Source organism: Heterodontus francisci, chromosome 10, assembly GCF_036365525.1.
Source record: "Heterodontus francisci isolate sHetFra1 chromosome 10, sHetFra1.hap1, whole genome shotgun sequence".
Lineage (NCBI taxonomy): Eukaryota > Metazoa > Chordata > Chondrichthyes > Heterodontiformes > Heterodontidae > Heterodontus > Heterodontus francisci.
Window position 1 is genome coordinate 104758147 of NC_090380.1, and position 27824 is coordinate 104785970.

General features: G+C 43.5%; 1 protein-coding gene across 8 annotated transcripts in view; it reads right to left on the reverse strand.

Moving 5' to 3' along the window:
- Positions 1-1002: 1002 nt before the first annotated feature.
- The window catches only part of LOC137374702 (histone H4 transcription factor-like), a 40013-nt gene continuing 13191 nt past the window's right edge, over positions 1003-27824 (reverse strand). Inside the window, exons 5-12 of one of the 8 annotated variants that reach the window (XR_010975887.1) lie at positions 27027-27179; positions 21979-22056; positions 20532-20652; positions 15682-15820; positions 15019-15143; positions 7573-8109; positions 6150-6322; positions 1004-1588 (exon numbers count right to left, since the gene is read on the reverse strand). Coding sequence is in view for 7 of the 8 variants with exons in the window: in XM_068041229.1 (XP_067897330.1) it covers positions 7596-8109; positions 15019-15143; positions 15682-15820; positions 20532-20652; positions 21979-22056; positions 27027-27179 (1130 nt within the window). In the remaining variant the exon portion in view is untranslated. Of the gene's footprint in view, positions 6913-7572; positions 8110-15018; positions 15144-15681; positions 15821-20531; positions 20653-21978; positions 22057-27026; positions 27180-27824 lie in introns of all 8 variants that reach the window. The other 7 variants (XM_068041236.1, XM_068041235.1, XM_068041231.1 and 4 more) reach the window with 7 other exon arrangements.

Here is a 27824-nt window from a genome sequence, read left to right on the forward strand (position 1 = left end):
TGTGCTCAAGTCCTGGAGTGGGACTTGAACTAGAATCTTCTGACTCAGAGGCAAGTTGCTACCAACTGAGCTATGGCTGACAAAAGTGCTATATAAATGCAAGTTATTTAACTGTGTAACAGCCCCGACAATCAATTTTATCTGCAGCACCTGTGGAAGAGTCTGTCACTCTAGAATTGGCCTTTATAGCCACTCCAGGCGCCGCTTCACAAACCACTGACCACCTCCAGGCGCTTACCCATCGTCTCTCAAGACAAGGAGGCCAAAGAAGAAGATTTAATATTTAAACTATAAATGGAGCAGTATGTTTTAAATAACACAGCTGTCACAGGAAACCCTTTGTGAGAGATCCCCTCCTGCAGGAATGAGAAACACATCATTCTCACCCTTTATGATAGCTGGTTTAAAATTTCTTGGCTGCTTTTAATATCAGAAGCAGAATTTGATCTTTAACATGGCCTTCAACTGGTGGGGCTGCAGTCATATTGGCTCTGGGTGGGAAGGAGGTGGGGACAGAGGCACCCTCCGAAGCCACTTTGGCAGGTGACTATATGGAGTTGTTGTGCAGACAGAGCTAGGATGCTTCAGAGGTACGTACGTAACAGCAATATGATAAATGAGGCTTGGAGGACTTAAATCAAAAGGAGAGCAAAATTAAGTTTAACCATGATAGAAAAGTGTGGTAAAAGCAAAATACTGCGGATGCTGGAAATCTGAAATAAAAACAAGAAATGCTGGAATCACTCAGCAGGACTGGCAACATCTGTGGAAAGAGAAGCAGAGTTAACGTTTCGGGTCAGTGACCCTTCATCGGAAGAAAAGTGTGGCATAGGCCAGATGAATATAAGTGTGACTGTAAAGTGAGACACAGGAAGTGAGACACAAGATGTCAGCACTATATGCAAGACCTTTAATATATCAGATAGTAACTACTTACAAGAAAAAAAAAGGAATTTTACTTGAAATATAAAAAGTGAGAAGAATTAAGTTTATAAAAGGCAACTTCTATAAAAACAAATCAGTGCATACTTATTTAAAAACTCAGTCATAACCTGTACAATAGTTACTGATTTTATTATGACTCAAGATAATGTAACATTTCAGATAACATTCAGTGGAATTTGCATCCATTTAAAAGTATTACAGCACAGTGTACGATAGGAAGACAATGGGGGCAGGGGTAAAATTTATTTTGTTCTGTGTTTGTAACAAATTATAAAAAGGACATGTGTAAAGAACAAACTCCAAAGAGAAAACAGGATATCTTCCCTCTGTTGTCTCAGTCGCAGCAATTCAGACAGATCAACAGGTTACTAATATACAAACTTTCTATCAATCAGTTTGGCTTTTCCACAATGCATTTTCTTTTTTTTTAAAAAGGCAGCCAATCTTAACATAGCACTGTATAACAAGCCTGCTGTATTTCACAGGCTATGTCAATGCTGTCGAACAGATTATTACAGTTAATTGGTCAACAACTCAGTCATCATACCATGTGACTATCAGGCTGAAAGAAGGCAAACTAGATGGACCTTGGCCTTTTCCCCGTCTAGCAATTCCTATTCGAATTCAGTTACCGAAAGCCTACCTGCGCAAGAGAGGAGAGATAACAATAGGAATTTTTCATAGCAACACTAACAAAAAGTACCTGTAATGTATTCTTAATTGATGGAGAATAAACGTGGCCGATTTCTGAAAGCATACTGAACACATTGTTGGTATCAATTGATTTCATTTGCCACTCCCAATTTTCTCTTTCGTATTTTGGCCTGATTATTTAGAAATACTTGAGGCAGCAGAGGCGCATTCCATGAACAAAGAGACTGAGAGAAAGCAGTAAACCATCTTAAACACCTCAAAAACTTTTACGTTTCCAACTATACACATGTGTGCAATGTGCACAAATTATGATTTACAAACATAAGTGTACCTCTGTCACTAAAAAGCATTATCACAAAAACCCTCACAGGAAACAAAGACACTAAAACATTTCTGATCCTTTGAAGCAATTAAAAATATATAAAATGTTTTTATTTGAAGACTGTATGCTGCTCTTGTGAACATATGACAGGGTTATACAATTATTGACAGTCTTCCATTCTGTGTTAATGGTATCTGTACGGACTGAGAAAGTTAGGTTAGCAAGGGCGAACATCAGAATTAATCATTTGGCATGGGAGCAGAGGACAGAGTTTGTTAATATGGAACGTTTTAACATTTATATGGGAAATATGGATAAAATTATAATTAGAAGTCAAGGTATTTCAGGAACCTCCACACTGGTCAGTCATCAGAAATCAGAATCCAGTTTAATTTTGTATCTGTGTTCAGTTTTGCACATGGACTGGCATTTACCTGGCAACGTTAACTCCAGAGTCAGACCCACAACTGATTCCACAACACACTGAAACCCAGCTTCACACTGCTCAAAGGCTAGGCGTTTGTGTGGAATCGAACTCATGGGAGGTATAAACAAGTGCTTAAGCAAATTAGCCTGTCCAATCTGATCACATAACAACTAGCAACTCTACTTTGTAAGCTATTCATGGTTTGTGAAGTACTATATAGGGCATGTCTACAGGAAACATGTTAAGGCACCACAGAAATTTAAGTCTTTTTAAAAAATTAAATGGTCCGCTGAATATCATGAGCATTTCAGAAACACACTCTGTTATGAAATATAGCCTCAACAGAGTAGAGCTGTATGCAAGAGTACATACACGAGTTGAACACTCTCCTGAAGATTTGCAATCCGCAATGTACAGCTACCAGGAACAGGCTAGTGTAGTGCAAAAACAGCCTAACTCTATACTAAAATAATGGATTAGACGTGGCAGAAACTACTTTAGAACTACACACCAAAATGCTACTGGCAAACACCTGCAAGATGATAAATGGGTTAGTTAGGGCTGCACACGTCAGGCAGTGCCATCGAAGCTGAACTGTAGCTCGTAATTGTTCATAATTTGGCAGCAAAACGTCCCCGAGTGAGATTCATTCACAATTACAAAAATATATTGTACCTCTCGCATGCATGATGGGAGGTCCTAATAACTCATGCAGAAAACCACCCCTGTAACTGTTAGGTGTCCACCAAGCAATCAAAGTCCCCATAAAACTCAATGTATCCAGGCAGGAGGCAAAGGAAGACAACACCACATTCCATAGTGAGTTTATCACTTGATATTGAGCAGTTAGAATATAAACACCCCACCACTCGCATTTCCTATACAGTACAAACCACTTATAAATTGCTTTTAAACAGAGAAAAAAACATAATTGAGCAATTCTAGTTTAAAAAAAATCTTCTGCTTTACTGGGTGTGGCACCTCAAAATGAGATTAGATGAGGCACAATATTGTCCATTAAAGATCCAATGGTGCTTTCGTTGATACAATGAACCCTGAGTGCTCTTAAAATGCCAGGAATGTTTGTTTACAAAGCCGATGTATAGAGAGTGTACTTTTAAAAAAATCATTCTTAGGATAAGGGTGTTTCTAGCAAGGTTGGGATTTATTGTCCATCCCCAGATACCCTTGAGAAAAAGTGGTGGTGAGCTTAATGTACACACATGCTGGTAAATTCCTCCGCAGCACTGGCAATGACATAGGTGGGGATCAGAAGTACTGAGCAGGCATGTTAATTACAACAAAGGTCTGTCAAATAATAATAAAGTAAACCTTGATTTATCAAAACTTTTGTATACAGAAATAATGTCTCTAGCTACAGAGACCTTGTTATAAGTAATTAACACTATAACCTTCAGTGGCAACCGCAATCAAAAGCTATTACAAATAACACAGTATTAAATATCTGTCATACACACAAATGTTGACTTTACAAGTCTGCACTCGCAGGGCTGCGTGGGAGTGTGCTCCTGGTAGGTGAGGCTCTCTGTTTGGAGTGCAGGCTCTTAAAAAAATACCCCACACCTCAGTCAGCTCAAGGTGAGTCATGTTTATAACAGTGCTGTCACCAGGCTGACTTGAGCCCACGAGTTGCAATAGACTGCAGCAAAATCCTAGAAACCAGTATACATACACATGTTCCCGTGCGAGATTCATTCACAATTACAAACAATATATTTTAACACTGGCATGGTGGGAAGCCCGACTAACTAGTAAAGCTCTGCAAAGGGCTTGGAACACCTCAAACTGCTCTCACCACTACTAGTTACCAGTGGCAACCTTTTCAATACCAGCAACGTCATGCTGCCATTATAAACTGTCAAAGTTTGCAATGTCAAACTCTATTATTATAATACTGGGTATTTTCCACAGTTCAAGAGGACACAATATAGAGATTTTAAACTAACACTACGAATGCTTTACTGCAATCCTAGTGACCACACAGTTTACAACTTATCTAATTGACAGGATATTGAGTTAAAATGTAAACACCCAACGTCATTTCACAGTTTAGAAAACTTCCATTTGATGGAAAGTTTCACTGGCTCATAACTTTTAACGTTTTACAGATAGCAGTTAATACAATTTAATACAGAAGGCACCAGTGTGTAGTTTAGGCTGTAAACTGGACCCAAGGTAAGTAACAATGTCAGAAATGGCTCAGCCACTTATCCAGTTTATAAACCGGATAGCCTTTTTTTTTCCAGTAAGCTATCCAAAAATTTCTAAAATGTAAACCAAAACACCAAACATCTGAGTGATAAATTCGAACTCTGTTCCTCCTATCACCTTGCTCCTCCTCACCTCACCATTTTATTTCTGGCTTATGATGTGGCAATGTTGGTTAGCAAGCCTTCAACAAATTTTCAATGAAGCCAAAATTCCATTTCAAGTCCAAACTTGGGTTTGGGAGCTTGGCAACTTCCCTTGGAAACGAGACCTGCCCTTACATTTAAGGCCGTGTTGCTGGCAGTACGCAAAAGGAGGAGCAGTTTATAAAGGGTTCTGTACAACGTGCTGCATTATCAGAACAAAATATTGCTGCTGGCACTGTTTGTGGGAGGAAAACACCCACATGTGTCACTTTGTTGTTTGACTTCCTGAAGGTGCAAAGTTACTGGAGGATTCTGTAATGCAACACTGATTGGAAGTTTTGGGCCTCAGCCAAAAGTAATAAGCCCAGTCCAGATGCCACAAGTCTCATGCCTTATCCTCTACATGTCCTGGCAACACGGAAAGGGGCTTAAAAATGGGCAAAGCTGCAGTTGGACAAACACTGTAGAGCCTACACTAGGCCCAAGTGAACTGACCAGGGTAATTCTGTTTAATAACATTAAGCAGAGTTTCTGGGGCTTCAGTTGTAGCAGTCCCACAATGTGATGGGATGCTCCATTTCAAATTTTAGAAAAGATATTATTCACTCTTGGGATATGGGCATCACTAGCAAGACTGGCGTTTATTGCTCACCCTTAGTTGCTCTTAGTATCTAGATTGGCCATTTCAGCAAGCAGTTACTGCAGTGGAATTGCAGTCACATATAGGGCAAACAGGATTTGGGTGGCAGGTTTCTTTCACTGAAGGACATTAATGAACAAGCTGGGTCTCTCCATTCACAGTGAAGGGCATAAACTTGCAGATGGACAATCGCTCCAAGTCACAACTTCACGCTAACAGGCACCAATCATCCCCCATTGTCAGGCTGAAGGCGAAGGGAGTATGCAGGTGAAGCAAGACTAAGAACTGTACTGATGGCAACCACTGGCTATTTACCTCTGATGCCGGGATGGTTCTGTGTCACAGATGGAGGCAGCACTTTGATATAAATGGGGCATTGATCCAAGCATCACAGCGCAAAGCAGTTTATTACTGTCCAAGAGTGCGGGCTGCTCATCGGTTGCAGCAGGAGGCATAGAGCTATTGCCAAATGTTGGAAAGTTCTCAAAAACAAGAACATATGAAGCTTTAGAAACCCAAGCACACCCTTTTTTTAAAAAATGTATCTGTTGAAGTGCAACTAAAGGTAAATCTGAGTCATGCTCCTCACTTTAGAACATTTCTCTTCAAGAAATCTTTATTAAAAACTCATTAAAAAAAAATTGTGTTTAGTGAGAAAGGAGGAAAAGGTGATTGACATAAAGCGGGTTGCAACTGACAAAATGAGAATATCTCACAGGGTAGGTTCACCACACACTGGGAAAAACAAACATCACTGAAACAGAACTGACAACATGGCCCACTCACCATTGAGTCATCTCTCGAAGTCATTCAGCCAACCAGCCAGCTGGGGACCAAACAGTGCAGTGGTTGAGCCCTCAGCCCATTTGGCAGCCACTTAATCTTCATGTAATGCTCGGAAGAACAGGTCTTAGACGACGCCTGGCCTGATGTCAAAATTCACATCTGTGCCGTGCCTTCTTGAATAAATTTAAAAAGAGAGAGAGTAAAAGATATCACTGAGCCACACAGTGCAGCAGACACACAAGTTCATGTGCACATCAGCCCTGGCTCTGCAGCCAAAAAAGTGACATCTCATGAGGGACCATACGGAGATACAAGTTACTTAAATGGGATAAAGTAAGTTTGTGTCAATACAGTAAGATACAAAAGTAAGAGACAAGGGTTCAGTGCTGGGAAGGGCAATTGTGAACAGACACCCACAAGTATTTCTTTATTGAGAGGGATCAACAGCTGGAGCAGGTTGACAGGACAAGTGGCTGTAGCCAGGATACTGGACTTATTTTAAAAAACATTTGGATATTGTAATGATGAAACAGGCTCCTAATATTTCCTTCTTTGGCTTGGTGTCTATTATTCTTCCGTGAAGCATCTTGGGAAGATTTTCTACATTCAAAAGGTGCTACATAAATGCAGGTTGTTGTTGGCTGCTTTTCTGGCAGGAAAGGCCCTCATCATCTGAAACTATCTTGTCATTTCCTCAATCCCAACAATACAACTGCAGATCAAGCTCTTCCTTCCTGCCAAGAGCAGCAATACTGGCAATGATCTACAGTTAGAGAGAGAGAGAGAGACAAACAGATAGATACAGAGTTAGAGACCACCTTTTTCCCATTCCAAAGAAAATAGAATGAAGGCTCTGAATTATATGTTTTGTTTATGAAATGCCACATTCATGTGGAAAATAGATCCACACACATGCAGCAGCTATTAAATGGCAGCTGTGGATATACAGGCTTTGCATCCGGGTTTCCCACAACACCAGCTACGTGCTCAGCCCGTCTTGTGTGTGGCACAAGGAAAGAAACAACAGGTAAAGGTCTGTGGAGGAATCTTCCCCACCCACTCCTGTGCCATTTAAAAAAAAAGTGTTTTTTCCCTAGTTGCAGAAATCCTTGTATTTATTTTATCTTCGGTTCTGTTGTGTCTGCTCAGGCCTCACAAACTGGCTAGAATGAGAATGGTGGCCTAGGTTCCCCTCCCTTCGCCGCTGAAACATGCTTCGCAGGACGGACTGCAACTTTGTGCAGAAGGCAAAATAAGAATTTTATCCAGTTGTTGCTTTTCTGAAGCACCTGAAAACTGCAGCAAGAAGCAGCAGCCTCTCATTTCTGATAATGTAGTCAGCAGGGCCCTGTTAAATTTTAACTCCAACCCCTGCTTTATTTCAGCAACTATCCTTTAAAGAAGTTAGGGATCAGGGTTTTACCGATTTGCTACCAGCACCAGTGACTATCCGATTATCTGGATCCCAAGACCTCGCGCTACTTTCTCCAGCGTTTCAACAGGGTCGAGGGAGGAGACATCTTCATTCCTTTCAGGAGCAGTAGGTAGGTCGGGCGCTGTCTGGGCTACATTACTGAGGACACAGTAGACAGGAGAGTCGCCTCCAGAAATCCCTACATCCTGCTCACCCCTTTTTGGAGGCTCTTGAGAGTCAAACTGCACCGGTTGAAGGGCCTTTGGTGTGGTCTTGGCTGATGGGTTGGTGGTTTCCTGGTGTCCTGTGCGCCTCAGTCGAGTGGCGGCAGCGAGGTAGTCCTCCTCCACCTTGCCTGCTTTGCCAGCGGCGGGCTTCACAGAGAGAGTCTTGCGGCGGGATTCCGGTGCATGGAGACACATTTCAGTCACCTTCCGCCGGGGCCCACGCCTCTTCTCCAGGTCCTTGATGATCTGTTGTGTCAGCTCAACAGTTTCATAGCGGACCATGTGCAGTTGCAAATATCCATCTGCGTGCTCTTTGTATCTAGACAATTAAAACAAAAACAAATGTTTTTTTTGGATGTTGGATCCATTTTCATTGTCAGACATAAAGTATTCAATTTGAGTGAGGGAAGGGATGAGTGTTGCCATGGTCTAGGCACTGATCTTTCACCTCTAGGACTGGGTTCAAATCCATCTCAGGTTGACGGCATGTCACATGAAGGGTAACGTTCCTGTGTGAAATGAACCCGGCAACCTCAATCCAGCACAGCATAAAATGGCACTCAACTGGCAAATCTAACTCAGAATGCCTATTGAGTGCTCAAAGTGGAACAGCACTAATGCTTTTCACCTTACTGGAACACAAAATTCAGAGTGGAAATCTGAAATGTGGTGAAAAAACCAAGTTCTTGCCCTGCTTCATGCTCCTTTCCCACCAGGAACTGGACTGAACCTACCCAATCTCTTTCATATGGGATCTTGAAGATAGAATTTGTATCCGTCTGGATCTGAACCCAGGTAGTAGAGGTAAAATAAAAGCAAAATACTGCAGATGCTGGAAATATGAAATAGAAACAAGAAATGCTGGAAATACTCAGCAGGTCTGGCAGCATCTGTGGAGAGAGAAGCAGAGTTAACACTTTAGGTCAGTGACTCTTCTTAAGATGGGTCTTCTTAAGAAGGGTCACTGACCTGAAACGTTAACTCTGCTTCTCCCTCCACAGATGCTGCCAGACCTGCTGAGTATTTCCAGCATTTCTTGTTCTTATTATAGTAGAGGTAAAAGGTCACTGCCGAAACCAGTGCACCACCCAATCAACAAAATGCAAGACTTTTTGAACTGAGGAATTAAACCCTTTCCATTTCAGACATTTAATATGAAAACCAGATAAAGCACAGATAGGTGTAAAGTGATTTTTTTTCTGTTCTGCTGCAACAACATGTATCAGCCATGGGCTAATTACACCAGAGCTAATTGTTGTGACAGTGTATTTTTTAGTATGCTAAATAAATTCATTTAAATATAGGTTTATGCTAATCTGCATATCGTCAGGGAGGTGATGCAATATTACGTGATTTAGTTCTCCTGCACAGTCAATTAGCATATGAAAGCTGAAGCAAAGAACAAAGAACAAATAAAATTACAGCACAGGAACAGGTCCTTCGGCCCTCCAAGCCTGCGCCGATCCAGATCCTCTATCTAAACATGTCGCCTATTTTCTAAGGGTCTGTATCTCTTTGCTTCCTGCCCATTCATGTATCTGTCTAGATACATCTTAAATGACGCTATCGTGCCCGCGTCTACCACCTCCGCTGGCAACGCGTTCCAGGCACCCACCACCCTCTGCGTAAAGAAATTTCCACGCATATCCCCCCTAAACTTTTCCCCTTTCACTTTGAACTCGTGTCCCCTTGTAATTGAATCCCCCACTCTGGGAAAAAGCTTCTTGCTATCCACCCTGTCTATACCTCTCATGATTTTGAACACCTCAATCAGGTCCCCCCTCAACCTCCGTCTTTCTAATGAAAATAATCCTAATCCACTCAACCTCTCTTCATAGCTAGCACCCTCCATACCAGGCAACATCCTGGTGAACCTCCTCTGCACCCTCTCCAAAGCATCTACATCCTTTTGGTAATGTGGCGACCAGAACTGCACGCAGTATTCCAAATGTGGCCGAACCAAAGTCTTATACAACTGTAACATGACCTGCCAACCCTTGTACTCAATACCCCGTCCGATGAAGGAAAGCATGCCGTATGCCTTCTTGACCACTTTATTGACCTGCGTTGCCACCTTCAGGGAACAATGGACCTGAACACCCAAATCTCTCTGCACATCAATTTTCCCCAGGACTTTTCCATTTATTGTATACTTCACTCTTGAATTGGATCTTCCAAAATGCATCACCTCGCATTTGCCCTGATCTGCCTGATTTGCCCTCCATCTGCCATTTCTCTGCCCAACTCTCCAATCTATCGATATTCTGCTGTATTCTCTGACAGTCCCCTTCAATATCTGCTACTCCACCAATCTTAGTGTCGTCTGCAAACTTGCTAATCAGACCACCTATACTTTCCTCCAAATCATTTATGTATATCACAAACAACACAGATCCCTGTGGAACACCACTGGTCACACGTCTCCAATTTGAGAAACTCCCTTCCACTGCTACTCTCTGTCTCCTGTTGCCCAGCCAGTTCTTTATCCATCTAGCTAGTACATCCTGGACCCCATGCGACTTCACTTTCTCCATCAGCCTACCATGGGGAACCTTATCAAACGCCTTAGTGAAGTCCATGTATATGACATCTACAGCCCTTCCCTCATCAATGAACTTTGTCACTTCCTCAAAGAATTCTATTAAGTTGGTAAGACATGACCTTCCCTGCACAAAACCATGTTGCCTATCACTGATAAGCCCATTTTCTTCCAAATGGGAATAGATCCTATCCCTCAGTATCTTCTCCAGCAGCTTCCCTACCACTGACGTCAGGCTCACCGGTCTATAATTACCTGGATTTTCCCTGCTACCCTTCTTCAACAAGGGGACAACATTAGCAATTCTCCAGTCCTCCGGGACCTCACCCGTGTTTAAGGATGCTGCAAAGATATCTGTTAAGGCCCCAGCTATTTCCTCTCTCTCTTCCCTCAGTAACCTGGGATAGATCCCATCCGGACCTGGGGACTTGTGGGCCAATCCTTTCTCTAGTTACCCTCTTGCTCCTTATATATGAATAAAAGGCTTTGGGATTTTCCTTAACCCTGTTTGCTAAAGATATTTCATGACCCCTTTTAGCCCTCTTAATTCCTCGTTTCAGATTGGTCCTACATTCCCGATATTCTTTCAAAGCTTCGTCTTTCTTCAGCCTCCTAAACCTTACGTATGCTTCCTTTTTCCTCTTAGCTAGTCTCACAATTTCACCTGTCATCCATGGTTCCCTAATCTTGCCAATTCTATCCCTCATTTTCACAGGAATATGTCTCTCCTGCACGCTAATCAACCTCTCTTTAAAAGACTCCCAAATATCAAATGTGGATTTACCTTCAAACAGCTGCTCCCAATCTACATTCCCCAGCTCCTGCCGAATTTTGGTATAGTTGGCCTTCCCCCAATTTAGCACTCTTCCTTTCGGACGACTCTCGTCTTTGTCCATGATTATTCTAAAACTTACGGAATTGTGATCACTATTCCCAAAATAGTCCCCTACTGAAACTTCAACCACCTGGCCGGGCTCATTCCCCAACACCAGGTCCAGTATGGCCCCTTCCCGAGTTGGACTATTTACATACTGCTCTAGAAAACCCTCCTGGATGCTCCTTACAAATTCTGCTCCATCTAGACCTCTAACACTAAGTGAATCCCAGTCAATGTTGGGAAAATTAAAATCTCCTATCACCACCACCCTGTTGTTCCTACATCTTTCCATAATCTGTTTACATATTTGTACCTCTATCTCACGCTTGCTGTTGGGAGGCCTGTTGTACAGCCCCAACATTGTTAACGCACCCTTCCTATTTCTGAGTTCTGCCCATATTGCCTCACTGCTCGAGTCCTCCATAGTGTCCTCCTTCAGCACAGTTGTGATATCCTCTTTGACCAGTAATGCAACTCTTCCACCCCTTTTACCTCCCTCTCTATCCCGCCTGAAGCATCGATATCCTGGGATATTTATTTGACAATCATACCCTTCCCTCAACCAAGTCTCAGTAATAGCAATAACATCATACTCCCAGGTACTAATCCAAGCCCTAAGTTCATCTGCCTTACCTACTACACTTCTTGCATTAAAACAAATGCACCTCAGACCACCAGTCCCTTTGCGTTCATCATCTGCTCCCTGCCTACTCTTTCCTTTAGTCACGCTGACTTCATTATCTAGTTCCTTACAGGCTTTAGTTACTACCTCCTTACTGTCCACTGACCTCCTCATTTGGTTCCCATTCCCATGCCGCATTAGTTTAAACCCTCCCCAACAGCGTTAGCAAAAGCACCCCCAAGGACATTGGTTCCAGTCCGGCCCAGGTGTAGAGCGTCCAATTTGTAATAGTCCCACCTCCCCCAGAACCGGTCCCAATGTCCCAAAAATCTGAACCCCTCCCTCCTGCACCATCTCTCCAGCCACGCATTCATCCTGACTATTCTTTCATTTTTACTCTGACTATCACGTGGCACTGGTAGCAATCCTGAGATTACTACCTCCGAGGTCCTACTTTTTAACTTGGCTCCTAACTCCCTAAATTCTGCTTGTAGGACCTCATCCCGTTTTTTACCTATATCATTGGTGCCTATGTGCACAACGACAACTGGCTGTTCACCCTGCCCCTTCAGAATGTTCTGCAGCCGATCTGAGACATCCCTGACCCGTGCACCTGGGAGGCAACATACCATTCGGGAGTCTCCATTAAAGTCTCTGCGTTCTAAAGCTTTATACCTGCCCTTCAGCTTTGTTTGAATTAGTCTATAAAGAGATAATACAACAGTAAGCATTGACAATGTGGTTTCCTGCAAGGCAACGTATTAACCAACCAATTTTTAGCTGGGCAGTAACTGATGGGATTCAGAGGCCTCTATAGTGATGAACTTACAATCCTAAAGATAGAAGATCTGTCTCATCGGAAAGCTTAATCAGTGTGTTGGACCAAAAAGGCAACAGAAATCCTGGTTATAAGCCCACCAACTCCCACAATACCTCGACTACACTTCTTCACACCCTACCTCCTGTAAGGACTCCATTCCATTCTCCCAGTTTCTCCGTCTCCAACGCATCTGCTCTGATGATGCTACCTTCCTTGACGGTGCTTCTGATATGACCTCCTTTTTCCTCAACCGAGGATTCCCCCCCCACTGTTGTTGACAGGGCCCTCAACCGTGTCCGGCCCATTTCCCACACCTCTACCCTCACCCCTTCCCCTCCTTCCCAGAACTGTGACAGGGTTCCCCTTGTCCTCACTTTCCACCCCATCAGCCTCCATATCCAAAGGATCATCCTCCGCCATTTCAGCCACCTCCAGCGTGATGCCACTACCAAACGCATCTTCCCCTCCCTTCCCCTGTCAGCATTCCAAAGGGATTGTTCCCTCCGCGACACCCTGGTCCACTCCTCCATTACCCCCACCACCTCATCCCCGTCCCATGGCACCTTCCCCTGCAATCGCAGGAGGTGTAATACCTGCCCATTTACCTCCTCCCTCCTCACTATCCCAGGCCCCAAACACTCCTTTCAGGTGAAGCAGCGATTTACTTGTACTTCTTTCAATGTAGTATACTGTATTCGCTGCTCATAATGTGGTCTCCTCTACACTGGGGAGACCAAGCGCAGACTGGATGACCGCTTTGCGGAACACCTCCGCTCAGTCCGCAAGCTGGACCCTGAGCTTCCGGTTGCTTGCCATTTCAACACTCCCGCCTGCTCTCATGCTCACATCTCTGTCCTGGGATTGCTGCAGTGTTCCAGTGAACATCAACGCAAGCTCGAGGAACAGCATCTCATTTACCGATGAGGCACACTACAGCCTGCCGGACTGAACATTGAGTTCAATAATTTCAGAGCATGACGGGCCCCCCATTTTACCTTTATTTTTAGTTATTTTTTCTTTTTTTACATTTTTTACAATTTTTTTAAAGTTTATTTCATTTCATCTTAGTTTGTTCAGTTTGCTTACCCACTGTTTTTTTTCATGTTTCTACTTGCTGCTTTTCAATCTTCAGTCCGTTAACACTCTATCTGTACTAATGCTTTGTCTTTCAACACACCATTAACATATTGTTTGCCTTTGCTCCATGACCTTTTGGTCAGCTATGTGGCCTTGTCCAATCTACACCTTCTCCTTTGTTATCTCTTGCCCCACCCCCGCCTCACTTGCTTATAACCTGTGACATTTCTAATATTTGCCAGTTCCGAAGAAGGGTCACTGACCCGAAACGTTAACTCTGTTTCTCTTTCCACAGATGCTGCCAGACCTGCTGAGTGGTTCCAACATTTCTTGTTTTTATTTTAGCTGGGCAGTAACCGATGGGATTCAGAGGCCTCTATAGTGATGAACTTACAATCCTAAAGTTGAAGATCTGTCTCATCAGAAAGCTTAATCAGTGTGTTGGACCAAAAAGGTAACAGAAATCCTGGTTATATCTGTGAGCGCTCAGTGAAGAATTATTTTGGCTGTTTATAGGCTGGCCAACTACCCGAACTCACTTCACATCGCACCTGTTATAGTTATTAGATAGCTTCCCAATTGTCATCCTGTTTGATACAGCTATTTATACAATGATCGGGTTTCAGTTTCTCATTTCAGTAATTGCAGTTCCCTCCCTGCCTTCAACCCACATTGGCAAAATTAATACTCCAGTGCCTACTGGATATGCCATCTACAAAGGAAACTGTAAACCTCATCTTTATTTAAAGTGTGATTTCCTGCTACTTGCAGACTTGCCCATTCATTTTTCAAAGAAGCATGACTGAAGTCCATGTGTGGGATTGGTTCAGTTGGCAGCTCTCCTGCCTTTAAATTGGAAGGTTTAAAACCTACTCCACAAAAGGTTCATGTTTTGAGTGGGATCAGCTATGCTACCTTTTGCTAAATCCAACGTTATGATGAGAAGTAGTTCTAAACTGATCTGAGAAGTGTGAAGTGGAACAGCAGGACGGGTGGGCTCAGGCTTAGGTTATAGATTGAGCCCACTCAAACAAACTAGACAAGTGGTAAGACAGGCTCCTTCATCCCAAAGATTTAATCGATCTTTTCTCTTTCAGATGCTGTTTACCCACAGCATAGTATACATGCATACACACACACGCATACACAAACTTGATCCAAGCACCTTTGAACTTTTTTGAATCACTGAGGAAACAAAACGTTTTAGCTCTACAGCTAAAGGCAATATACAGTTCACTGCAATAAACAGCATCAGCAACACTCTTTGGCTCTGGGAAAATCACATTGTCCTACCGGAATCGTGCGTGCCCAGAAGGCCACTTTAGCTGGTGCGTCTTGCGCAGGTGCATTGTTAGTGTGTAGGCCCAGGAAAAACACTTGGCACAGATGTGGCACTTGTATCGAGGCTTTGTTTCACCCTGGATAGAAGAGAGGCAACAGTAACCCATTCTATTGTTAACTTGAAAATGTTTTGAAAATAAAAAGTAGCAGTCCTTTTACCATCCTAGTGCCATTAGATAAACACTTTAATGGTCATTGTCTCCCCAGGAGCAATTCTTCTCCAATGTGACAGCCAAGCTAGTAAGAGCCCATTTATGGAAGGAACCAATTCCAGCAGTTACACATTGAACTCACCAACACCAGATCAGCTGTGTAGTTGCTCATAAGTAGCAAAAAAAAAGGACTCTACAATTCTGGTCACAGATTTGGCATGATGTTAAGGAAAGTGCACACAGACTACAATGTGGAAACCCACTGAGATTCAGATAAAAAAAAGAGGTGACAATGAGCTGGAGGGAGACAAAACAAAGAAACAAACGAAAAGCGAAAGATAAAAAGACTAAAGGAAAGAGTTCCATGCCACTGGCCTGAATTGGGTTCAAACTCAGGTCTCTGAGGTGGAAGTATATCAAGACCCACATTACTTTATAGATCAGTTGTCACTTGGTTACCCACCTCATGTATTCTTCTGTAGTGCTGTTTAAGGGTTTGCACACTGCGGGCACTAAAGTTACATCCGTCAGAGCTGCAGCGATACGTGGGTTCATCATTGTGTGTTTCAATGTGCTTCCGTAGGTCATACAAATTCTTAAAACTGGAAGTGAAGAAAAAGCACGAGTGAAGCGAGTTTTAAATAGAAGAAATTTTAAGTAAAGGCCCAACAACTGAGCCCAACAAGCTGGTCTCTCTTTGATGCATTAACCTCAATAACCCACTTCTCACCACACCCCTGAAACCCGTAATGCTTTGCAAAATAGATTTTATCATCACACTTCTCAATTTGCAAATCTAAAAATCAGGGACACTTGGGACTGGATTTTACCACGGGCTTCAGGACTCCGATGTCAAGACCAAGGGGAGATGGCCCCTAGCCCACACATGCTGGAAGCCAGACTGGCGGAGCTATTTTCCTACAGGAGGCCTGCTAATTGGCCACCTCCGAGACAGCGGGCGGGCTCCTGATGCTGCTGGCCCTGTTACAGGGCAGGCAGTTTTAGAGCCTCGGCAGCCCCACCAGGAGAGGTGGACACTGCTGAGGCAGATTTGAGAACACGAGGGCACTTCAAAATGGAGGCACATAAATTATTAAATATTTCAGAGGAGGAAAAGTGGCAGGCCCCTCAGATCGGAGGGGAAACCCTTCCAGTTGGATCATTTGGGGCAGATGGGATGTCTTTCCTATCCGTGGCCCCATCTTTGGGGAGGGGTGGAGCCTCCAGCTCCGATGATCCCCTGGACTGCCTCAAGGAGGCTGCCTTTACGGAGCTGGTGACCTCCGCACGTGGACCTCCGTTCCACTGCCGGCAAAATAACAGTGGTGCTGCAAAATCACTCCTAATTGATGCTGTAACTATTTAAACTGCCTGCCCACCTCTGTGCAGCAGACAATCCACTTCCCAGCCCACCCGGATGGCGTGAATGTGTTAGGGAGCTTCCCCAACATGCCCATCCACCACCCTCCCGTCCCCCCCGATTTTGCCGCCTCCATGGGGCCAGGAAAATTTGGCCCTTTTTTTTTATTTGTTCATGGGATGTGGGTGTCTCTGACAAGGCCAGCATTTGTTGTCCATCTCTAATTGCACTTGAGAAAGTGGTGCAGAGCCGCCTTCTTGAACCCGTACAGTCCATGTAGGTACACCCACAATGCTGTTAGGTAAACTGCACAGCATTGTGATATTCAAATAGCCCAATATTTTCAGTTTTGTACTGTGTCTTTGAATTTAATTCAAATCTACAAGGAAGATAAAGCAAAGCTGGTCATTCCCGCATAAAGCAAGAGTATGGTAATATCATACAGTGTAACTTCTAAGTTTTTATGTTAAAGTGACAATTAAGACAAAAGAAAAAGTTTGTTGGAAGCCTCTCTCCCTTTTCAAAACAAACCCAATGATTACCTCATCAAATAATGATCATGATTACTAATGATCACTATTCCCCGATCTTAAAGACTTAATCACTGCCATTGTAAAATCCATTGAGCCACTGTCCAGGGAATTGGTAGCTATTCAAGTTCATATCAAGGGGATCAATGCATAAAGCATAAATGAAGTGTAGCAGAGAAACAGAAGCCTCTGTGGCTTTGAGCAACTTGATAGTCTGCTAGAAATCCCAATTAGGTGCAACAGTTGAAGGCTCCGTGCTTTGCTGCTACATACTGACATCATCACAAACAAGCCACAGCTTGCTCGACTGCATCATTCTTAGCTATTGCATATGAATTGATGAAATTTAAAAGACCAAAAACCCGTCTCTCAATTGTGCCAGTGCTGCTATGTAGAACTGGTTTTGAACAGCGCGTGTCAGGTGTAGGTACAGGACTGCTCCCTGCCTGTACTCACCACCCCAGTAATGAGCCACAGGGCCAAGACAGCTTTCACTCATAGCAGTGTTGGTAAAATACACTGACCAGGGTGCTTTTGAGTCATACAAGTCGGGTCTAAGGTTTAGTTTCAATCTGTGCTGAGTGGCCTGATCTGAGGGAAGAAAGTAGTGGACACACACACACCCTGGTGGTAAGAGCAGAAACGTGATTGAAAAGATCCAAGTTTTTTTTTAGAATTAGAATTAGAATATTACAGCGCAGTACAGGCCCTTCGGCCCTCGATGTTGCGCCGACCTGTGAAACCATCTGACCTACACTATTCCATTTTCATCCATATGTCTATCCAATGACCCCTTAAATGCCCTTAAAGTTGGCGAGTCTACTACTGTTGCAGGCAGGGCGTTCCACGCCCCTACTACTCTCTGCGTAAAGAAACTACCTCTGACATCTGTCCTATATCTTTCACCCCTCAACTTAAAGCTATGTCCCCTCGTGTTTGCCATCATCATCCGAGGAAAAAGACTCTCACTATCCACCCTATCTAACCCTCTGATTATCTTGTATGTCTATTAAGTCACCTCTCCTCCTCCTTCTCTCTAACGAAAACAACCCCAAGTCCCTCAGCCTTTCCTCGTAAGACCTTCCCTCCATACCAGGCAACATCCTAGTAAATCTCCTCTGCACCCTTTCCAAAGCTTCCACATCCTTCCTATAATGCGGTGACCAGAACTGCACGCAATACTCAAGGTGCGGCCTCACCAGAGTTTTGTACAGCTGCATCATGACCTCGTGGCTCCGAAACTCGATCCCCCTACTAATAAAAGCTAACACACCATATGCCTTCTTAACAGCCCTATTAACCTGGGTAGCAACTTTCAGGGATTTATGTACCTGGACACCAAGATCTCTCTGCTCATCTACACTACCAAGAATCTTCCCATTAGCCCAGTACTCTGCATTGCTGTTACTCCTTCCAAAGTGAATCACCTCACACTTCTCCGCATTAAACTCCATTTGCCATCTCTCAGCCCAGCTCTGCAGCCTATCTATGTCCCTCTGTACCCTACAACACCCTTCGACACTATCCACAACTCCACCGACCTTCGTGTCATCCGCAAATTTACTAACCCACCCTTCTACACCCTCATCCAGGTCATTTATAAAAATGACAAACAGCAGTGGCCCCAAAACAGATCCTTGCGGTACACCACTAGTAACTAAACTCCAGGATGAACATTTGCCATCAACCACCACCCTCTGTCTTCTTTCAGCTAGCCAATTTCTGATCCAAAGCTCTAAATCACCTTCAACCCCATACTTCCGTATTTTCTGCAATAGCCTACCGTGGGGAACCTTATCAAACGCCTTACTGAAATCCATATACACCACATCCACAGCTTTACCCTCATCCACCTGTTTGGTCACCTTCTCGAAAAACTCAATAAGGTTTGTGAGGCACGACCTACCTTTCACAAAACCGTGCTGACTAGCGCAAATGAACTTATTCTTTTCAAGATGATTATAAATCCTATCTCTTATAACCTTTTCCAACATTTTACCCACAACCGAAGTAAGGCTCACAGGTCTATAAGTAGGGAGTTACAGGAATGATGGACACAATTTTGGGAGACAACACCACATTTAAAGATTTGAGAGAATAAATGGGAGGTTGGAGATGCACGGTAGTTTGCAAGGACAGAGCTGTCGTAGCTGAGTATTTTGCGGAGGGGGTGATGACGGCGATTTTGGAAGAGCGGGGTGAGTAGCTGAAAAGGGAGAAGCATTTACAATGTCAGCCAGAATGGGGGCCAGTGAGGGAAGTTTGGTAGTCAGCAGTTAAGTGGGACTGGGGTCAAGGGAGCAGAAGGTGGGTATTATGGCTGAACTAAGTCATGAGAGAGTATGAAAAGAAATAGGGGAAAAATTATAGACAGGGTTTCAGGGCTAGGGCAGGAGGGATCCTGGGGGTGGGAGATAGAGGTTTGGCTTGGTGGGAAATGCAGCTGAATGAAGGGCTCAACCCCCTGTGGTCTTATTAAGTTTTTATATAGATTCACCATTACATCTCAACTTTTATATTTTACCCTCTTGCTATAAAACCCAGCATTTCACTTGTTTTTTGTGACCTTAACCACGTGAGGTGCCAATTTTAATACCTTGTGAACTTGAGCCCACAAATTTCCTCCACTTCCACACCACCCAGCTTTTGCCAAAGTAACAAAAAAAAACAATATGTACCACATCACATTTACTAATACAGAATTCCATGACAGCTTTTTTTGTCCATTCTATCAATTTTACCAAGAATCCCTTTCAGTTTCCAGTGATATTCATCATTAATTACTATAGGAAATATAACTACTGTAAATTTTGGCACCACTCTCTGAAAGTCCAGGTACAGCACATCCACTGTATTTCCCACATCCGCCAAGCCAGTCATCTCTTCAAAGTAGTCAGTCGGGTTTGTCAAGCTCGATCTATTTTCCCAAAGTCAGTATTGGCTGATTCCAATTATTTTCTCCATCAAAATATTTAATTTCATTTTTAATAAAAAATTGCATTCGTACGGATGGTGGGTATCAGGAAAGGATCAGTTCAGCAATATGCCTCACCTCCCATTTACAGTCAAATGGCCTGCCAAAGTTCACACACAGAGAATGGCCACTAGAGAACTCCAGGCACCTACGGAGACATACCCCAACACAAGTCAGTGCTTTAAAGAGAAAAGGGAAGAAAATTGGAAGGGAAAAGAAATGAATTATGTAGTTCAGCCAGTGACCAAATGCCCACCTCACAAAATGAGAATAATGCAGAAAAATGGCTTTGGATAACATCCACATAGGAGTATAACAAAATAAAGTAGTACTTTACTCTTGATTACAGAACTTAGAATTTGGACCAATATCTCTGCATAGTTCTCGATCAGTATGCCAAGATTACTGATGCAATAAAGTAGTAATTTGAGCAACAACTATAACATTACCTGTTCTCACAGAAGTCACACCCATACGGTCTCTCATCACAGTGACGGAATTTGATGTGTGTCCTTAATGAGGAGAAAGTAGTGCAGGTCATATCGCAGAGCGGGCACTTAAACTGGTTCACTAGTGAAGAGAAACACAAATTAATCTATTAAAAAACCTAGTCTTGTTAATGGGTACAAAACTTTCCCAAAACAAAATCTCATTCAGCCCCTCTTTATTTTAGCTTCTCCCTCTCTCTCTCCCCTTCCATCCCATTATGTGGAGGAGTCTGGCTTCTAATCCACTGGTGACCACCAGACAAAGATCTGGGATTCTTTAGAGATGGGTGGAGTAGTGGGGGATTAAAAGATGGCAGGAAGGAAACCTACAATGCTCTGAAACAGCAACGCACTGATCCTTAGATAGACACATTTCTCCACAGTACCACAAACCAAGAGGTTATCAACCTTTGGTTCATGTTTTTAAAAAAAGTTATTTTACAAAATGATCAACTCGTTACAAATACCAATAATTGGTTCAAAACTCTAAACACTGACTGCGCATCTCATGGTCAATATAGGTTGCCTCCTCTCCCTGTCAGTGCTAATGCCATTGGAGAGTCCAAGAGTGACAATTCAGTATCTCTGACAAAATCCAGAAGGGAGTTTTCATTGAGACTTACCTTTGGAGACATGGTAAAATATTGGCCATTATCCATACTGGGTCTGCGATAGCACATTTTAAGCAAAAGACAGGAGATCAGCCCTCATAGGTTTCCTGGCATCAAACCCAAAACTTAAAAGGAAATGGTCTGGCTGACACTCCAGTGCAGTACTGAGGAACTGCTGCACGGTTTGAGGCACTGTTTCTCGGATGAGGTGTTACACTATGTCTGTCCTCTCAGGTGAGGATACAGAATGCCACAGCACTATTTGTAGAAGAGCTGGGACATCTTCCCCATGTCCTGGCCAATATTTATCATGCAACCAATGTCACTAAACCAGATAATCAGCTCATCGCATTAGTGTTTGTGGGACCTTGTTTTGTGCAAAATTGCTACCGCATTTCCTACACTACAACTTGTCTGTAAAGTACTTTGAGGCATCCCAAGGTCATGAAAGGCGCTATATAATTGCAAGTCCTTTTCTTACTTTGGTGGCTCTGGACTCCGCGCTGGAGAGGACGGATTCAGTCGCTCTGGTCTATGTTGAGACGAACAACACAGGAAAGAATAGGCAAGTGTGCTGTTCACAGAGTATCAGAGTGAGGAGCTAAATTAAAGAACAGGGTTATAATCTCTGGATTATACTCCGGACTTTTATTTCAAAACTTCAGGGCTTGCCATCATAGTTGGCAAGGGAGGGCAGCACTCCATGCTAAAACATGAGCTGTGCCCCTCAGAATGCAACGATACATGATAACACATGGGGCTTGGCAACCATTAACAGATACAGTGATGCAACCTACCATGATTTCGCACATGGTCCCGTAGTAGCCTCTCATTGGCGAATTGCTTATCACAGTGCTGACATGGAAAGGTCTTCTCTAAAATTAAACAGATGTTAATTATAATTAAATACATTCAGTAAACCAGCTCAGGGATCATCCTTATTATTTATCCTTTTAATTTTCAGAACTTTTGCTGTGTAACTGCTCCCTCCCTCCAAATCAGAAGTATATAATATGTTAAGAAACTGTATTTTTGTTCGACTCCCCACCCTCACAGAAGCCAGCAATCTTTCAAAACTCCATTTACAGTACACTGAAAACATTTTAAAGTCGGGGGGGTTAGGGTGGAACAAACAAAATGAAACACACCCAATGATAGAATGCTGAGGTAAAAAAAAAACCAAATCATTCGCTAGTCTAGTCAGTTCAATGCAAAAATTGTATTTAAAGCCGGGTGCTGACAAAGAAAGATGAACCTAACTCCATTCATGGGGTAGCTTCATTGAACCATGCTCCACTCAGTCATAGCCTTACTCCAACAGTGTGAGAAGGATACTGTTCAAAGGCTAGAGCCATCCGATGTCACTTTTACATTTCTGAGGCATACTCAGCACACCAGGAGCAACAGGCCGTGCAAAGATCGAGTACGCACAGTTAGAAGCATAGAAAGTTTACAGCACAGAAAGAGGCCACTTGGCCCATCGCATCTGCGCTAGCTGGAAAAAAATAAAGAGCCACCCAGCCTAATCCCACTTTTCAGCATTTGGGCCGTAGCCCTGCAAGTTACGGCACTTCAGGTACACATTTAGGCACCTTTTAAATGAGATGAAGGTTTCTGCCTCTAGCACCCTTTCAGGCAGTGAATTCCAAACCCCCAACACTCCCTGGGTGAAAAGATTTTTCCTCATCTCCCCTCTAATCCTTCTACCAATCATTTTAAATCAATGCCGTCTAGCCACTGACCTCTCTGCTGAGGTAAATAGGCCCTTCCCATCCATTCTATCCAGGCCCCTCACAATTTTGTACATCTCAAACAAATCTCCCCTCAGCCTCCTCTGTTCCAAGGAAAACAACCCCAGCCTATCCAATCTTTCCCATAGCTGCAATTTTCCAGTCCCGGCAACATCCTTGTAAATCTCCTCTATACCCTCTCCAGTGGAATTACATCCTTTCATTAATGATGTGACCAGAACTGCACACAGTAGTCAAGTTGTGGCCTAACCAATGATTTATACAGTTCCAGTATAACCTATTTACTCTTATATTCTATGCCTCAGGTAATTAAGGTAATATGTCTTCTTAACCACCTTATCAATCTGTGAACATTCACTCCAAGGTCCCTCACTTTCTCTACACCTCTCAGTCTCTATATCCTCCAATTTATTGTATATTCCTTTGCCTGATTTGATCTCCCCAAATGCATCACGTCACACTTCTCCAGGTTAAATTCCATTTGCCACTTTTCTGCCCACCTGACCAGTTCATTGATATCTTCCTGCAGTCTACAGGCATCCTCCACACTATCTATCACACGGCCAATGTTTGTGTTGTCTGCAAACTTCTTGATCATTCCCCCTACATTTATGCCCAAATTTTTTTATATATACCACAGTACAGAGTTGTTAAAAAGCTATGAGTTTCCCAAGTTTTCCAGTTCTGTCTAGTCATGCAAAAGCATGCCATTGTCCTGAGCAAACAGAGCTTGGTGTGGTAGTTTGGGGGATGAGGGGGTGTGGAAAAGCCTATCAGCCAGAAGCCACCTGTTAACTAGCAGATCCTTCTGGAAAGTACAGGATAGGATCTGGTGATGCCCCCATGGCCTGAACAGCTGGACAACACTCACTGGCCAAGCCAGCAAATAAAGAATGGTCTCAGAGAGGGTTGCTGATATCCAAGGAATTGTATGCCAACTCTCAATGCAATGATCTCTGCAGTGATATCCATGTCGACCTTTGATTGCAATATGTAGAAGACCAAGGCATTGAAAATTATTTTTTAATAAAGTAGGGGAACCGCTTAAGATTCAAATTCAGCCTCAAGTGAAAAGAAAGACAGGGAAATGATGTTCAGCATCAATGTCCATAAATCAAAACAGAGGTTGATGTGGAAAATATATTTTGTGCAAAACCAGAAGAGGTTGGGAGCAGGGGGAATGTTTTTGAAAAGTTTAGTTACACTTTTAGTCACAGCTTTATACATATCACAGTTGCCTATGGAACAGACTGCCATCTGGTGCTGTGAGTGTGAACTCAATATAAATGTATTCCTGATACAACAGGAATTAAAGTGCAGGAATGAGAAAAGCAGGTCACTGGAATCCTAAGGCATTGCGACCACAAGTGGTAAGGACATGCTGCCATTTTCTGGACGCCTCGGGCTTAATCTTTAGCCCCCACTGAGGCCAGTAATGGAGGTGGGCTGGTGTTAAAATTAGCACAATTGGCAAACATGCCAGTTCCATGGTTCCATCCCGCCCTCAGGACATTTTTGCGGAGGCAGGATGGGGACAAGTCAACTATTTGTAGTAATCAACCTATTAAGGGCAGTTAAAAAGGCCGACTGGGATTTTCCAGTTGGCCTCCAGGTCCCTGTAGCCAGCAGTGGCCAGTTTAGCTTCCTGGAGAGAGCCTCCCAGCAGCAGACTGAAGAGCCAGCGCTCCAGGAAGGCTGAGAGACTCTCCCTGCCTGCAGGAGCAGCTACAGGCACAACCACTACCAGCACAGTGATGGTCTGGCTGCAAAGGCCATTTTTTATTTCAAATTCAAAAAGATTGTGGAGCCCCCCACCACCACCACTCTTACTTACCTTCCATCAGAGCCTGCTGCACCTTTCAAGCTGGAAGGTCTCTGATTGGTCTTCCAGCTTTAACAAACCAGCAGCCATCATACTCTTTCTGTTGTACATACAATTGTAATGTAGGAAATGCAGCAGCCAATGTGGCTACAGCAAGAGCCCACCCTGTGGCCAGTAAGCCCGGAGAAAATCACATTGAGTGACTCTTTCCCCATTTGAGCAAGACGGCAGGAATCAGAGGCCCTCAGGGAAAATCCCTACTCTCAGCAATACGACAACAAGAAGTTAACCACTTCCCCACAGACTGGTATGTGAAGCGCGAATGCCAGCATAAATCAGAGGCTGGGTGTCCCATTTCTATGCTGTAAATTCTATGCAACACCACTGACATAGGTTTGGGAGGAAATTGTCTTTGTGGCCAGGAATCTACATTATGAGAAATGGGGATGGGACAATGGCCAAAGGTTTATGTGTGTGCTACAAAACAGAGTGGTTAGACTGTCTGAATGACAACCTCATTTTCTTTAATCTTTGCTTAAAGACCTAACTGGCAATTTTGGTTTTATAGAAAAGGCATGGTCATTTTGCACACGAGCCACAATGCTTCCTATCAGTGGTGTATAATTTGTTTAACCTGAATTAACTACAATGGTTCTAGGGCATTACCCTCATCCAGTAGGTGCCAGCTAGAGGCCTGCTACCCGACCCGAACCCGACAGGACCCGATGACATGTGTCGGGTTCGGGTCGGGTAGGGCCAATCTTCAGGATACAACGTTCGGGCTTGGGTTGCCGAGTCCAAGTCGAGTCGGGTCGGATGCACACGGTAAGTGCTCTGCTGGCAAGTATTGAAATTTAAAAAATCTTACCTGAGCTGGGAGTCCGGGACGAAACTGAGTCTGCGCAGTGAGTGAGTGACGTCACGATGACGTCATCGCGCATGCGCTGCAGCTTCGTGGAAATGCCGAGTCCGAAGGTGAGTAAAGAGATGCTCGGGTCAGGTTGGGTTGAGTCGGGACGGGTTCTGGTCGGGTCGGGCTCGGGTCAACGGTGGTTCAGTCGGGTTCAGGTCGGGTTCTTTTTTCCCAACCTGAGCAAGCCTCTAGTGTCAGCTGTGGCTGTTAGTAGCACTCTCAACTCTGAGTCAGAAGGTTGTGGGTTCAAGGCCCACTTGAGACTTGAGCACAACAATCTAGGCTGGCACTCCAGTACTGAGGGAGTGCTACACAGTTGGAAGTGCTATCCTTCGGATAAAGACATTAAACTTGCTCTCTCAGGTGGATGTAAAAGATCACATGTCACTATTTTGAAGAAGAGCAGAGACATTATCTCCAGTATCCTGGTCAAAATTTATCCCTCAATCAACATTACAGCATGTGACTAAAGAAGTATTTCATTGGCTGTAATATACTTTAAGGATGTCTTGAGTTTGTGAAAGGTGCTACATGCATGCATGTTTTTCTATTGTACATACAATTGTAATGTAGGAAGTGCAGCAGCCAATGTGGGTACAGCAAGATCCCACAAACAGCAATGAGATAACAACCAGATAATCTGTTTTTAGTGATGTTGATTGAAGGTTAAATATTGGCTAGGATACTGGTGAGAACTCCCTGCTCTTCTTTGAAACAGTGCTATGCAATTTTTTATGTTCTTACATTACAACAGTTACTACACGGCAAAAGTACTTCTTTGGCTGTAAAGTGCTTTGGGATGCTCTGTGGTCACGAAAGGAATGCAAGTCAGCCTTTCTTTCAGTAATACAATTCAGGAGCAACCAAAGTCAGATTCTCAACAATGGCGAAGATCTATCTGTACATGGAACAGCAATGACATCAGTTAGTGCTGGGTCATTACTTCCCCATTAGGATGCATTGAAATATCAGAAATAGCATACTTGTCCCTTCAAATTTCCCAAAAGCATTGGCTAAGTTATGTTATCAGGAGAGGAACAATATAGAGACCCAGCACTTCTGCACCTCGCTCCATTTCAGGGTGATTGGGGGTGGAGGGTTGCTGAATGGAAACAAATGAGATTCTGTGCACCCTATTGTCCTATCTGTTTTCATGCAGGCCAAGTGCTCATTCTTCATGTGTGAAGTTATTGGCATTGGAAGGATAGCCAACCAAAGAGGACATCTCATCTGAGTTCCTATCCTCAATACACTCAATGCCCAGCATCAGGGCTGAGTCACTGAACTTTGTTGAGACGCTTCAACACAAGGCACGGATGCCAAAATATCAAAAAAAAGTCAGTTGCAGCAGTCACATACGTTCGTTCGAGGTTTGCCGGCGGACATGGTCATAGAACTTGGTATTGTTGGAAAACATCCCTCCACAGTTGGGGCAGGAGACGACCTTCTCCTGTGTGTGACTCCGCAGGTGCTCCCGAAGTTTAAACTTGATTTTAAATGTTGCGCCACAACCTGGTGCATTAATAAAATAGAAAAAAAAAGGTTTGGAAATAGCTTGCTCATTAATTCTTGAGGCAGGTAACAGAACAAAAGTGTGCATATTTTCATATAATCTTACAACACAGGAGGGGGCCATTTGGCCCTTCATGCCTGTGCTGGCTATTCCATGACCATTTCATCAGAATTGAAAGGGAGTGCATTGAGTGGGTGTGCTGGAGAAGGTAAGGGAAAGCACTTCCCATGCATCAAGCTGCAAATACATTATTCTACAGAACCTTCTTTCTGGCGTCATTTTTGCTCAGTTGGTTGCACTCTGGCCTCAGAAAGTCAAACTCCATTCTGATTTGCGAGCACATAATATAAGCTGACACTTCAGTGCAGTAACAAGGGAATGTTGCATTGATATTGTGGATAAGCAGTTTTTAATTTAAACAGACCATTTCGGATCAAGAGAAAGAAAGAAAGATTTGGACAGGCTTTTCATGTCTCAAAACACTTTGAAACCAATGAAGTACTTCTGAAATTTGGTCACTTTTATAGGAAATGTGACAGGCAATTTGTACACAGCAAGATCCCACAACGAGCAATGCGATAACTGACCATATTTTTTTTTTTAGTTGTTGGTTGCAGCATAAATCTTGGTCAGGATACAGGGGA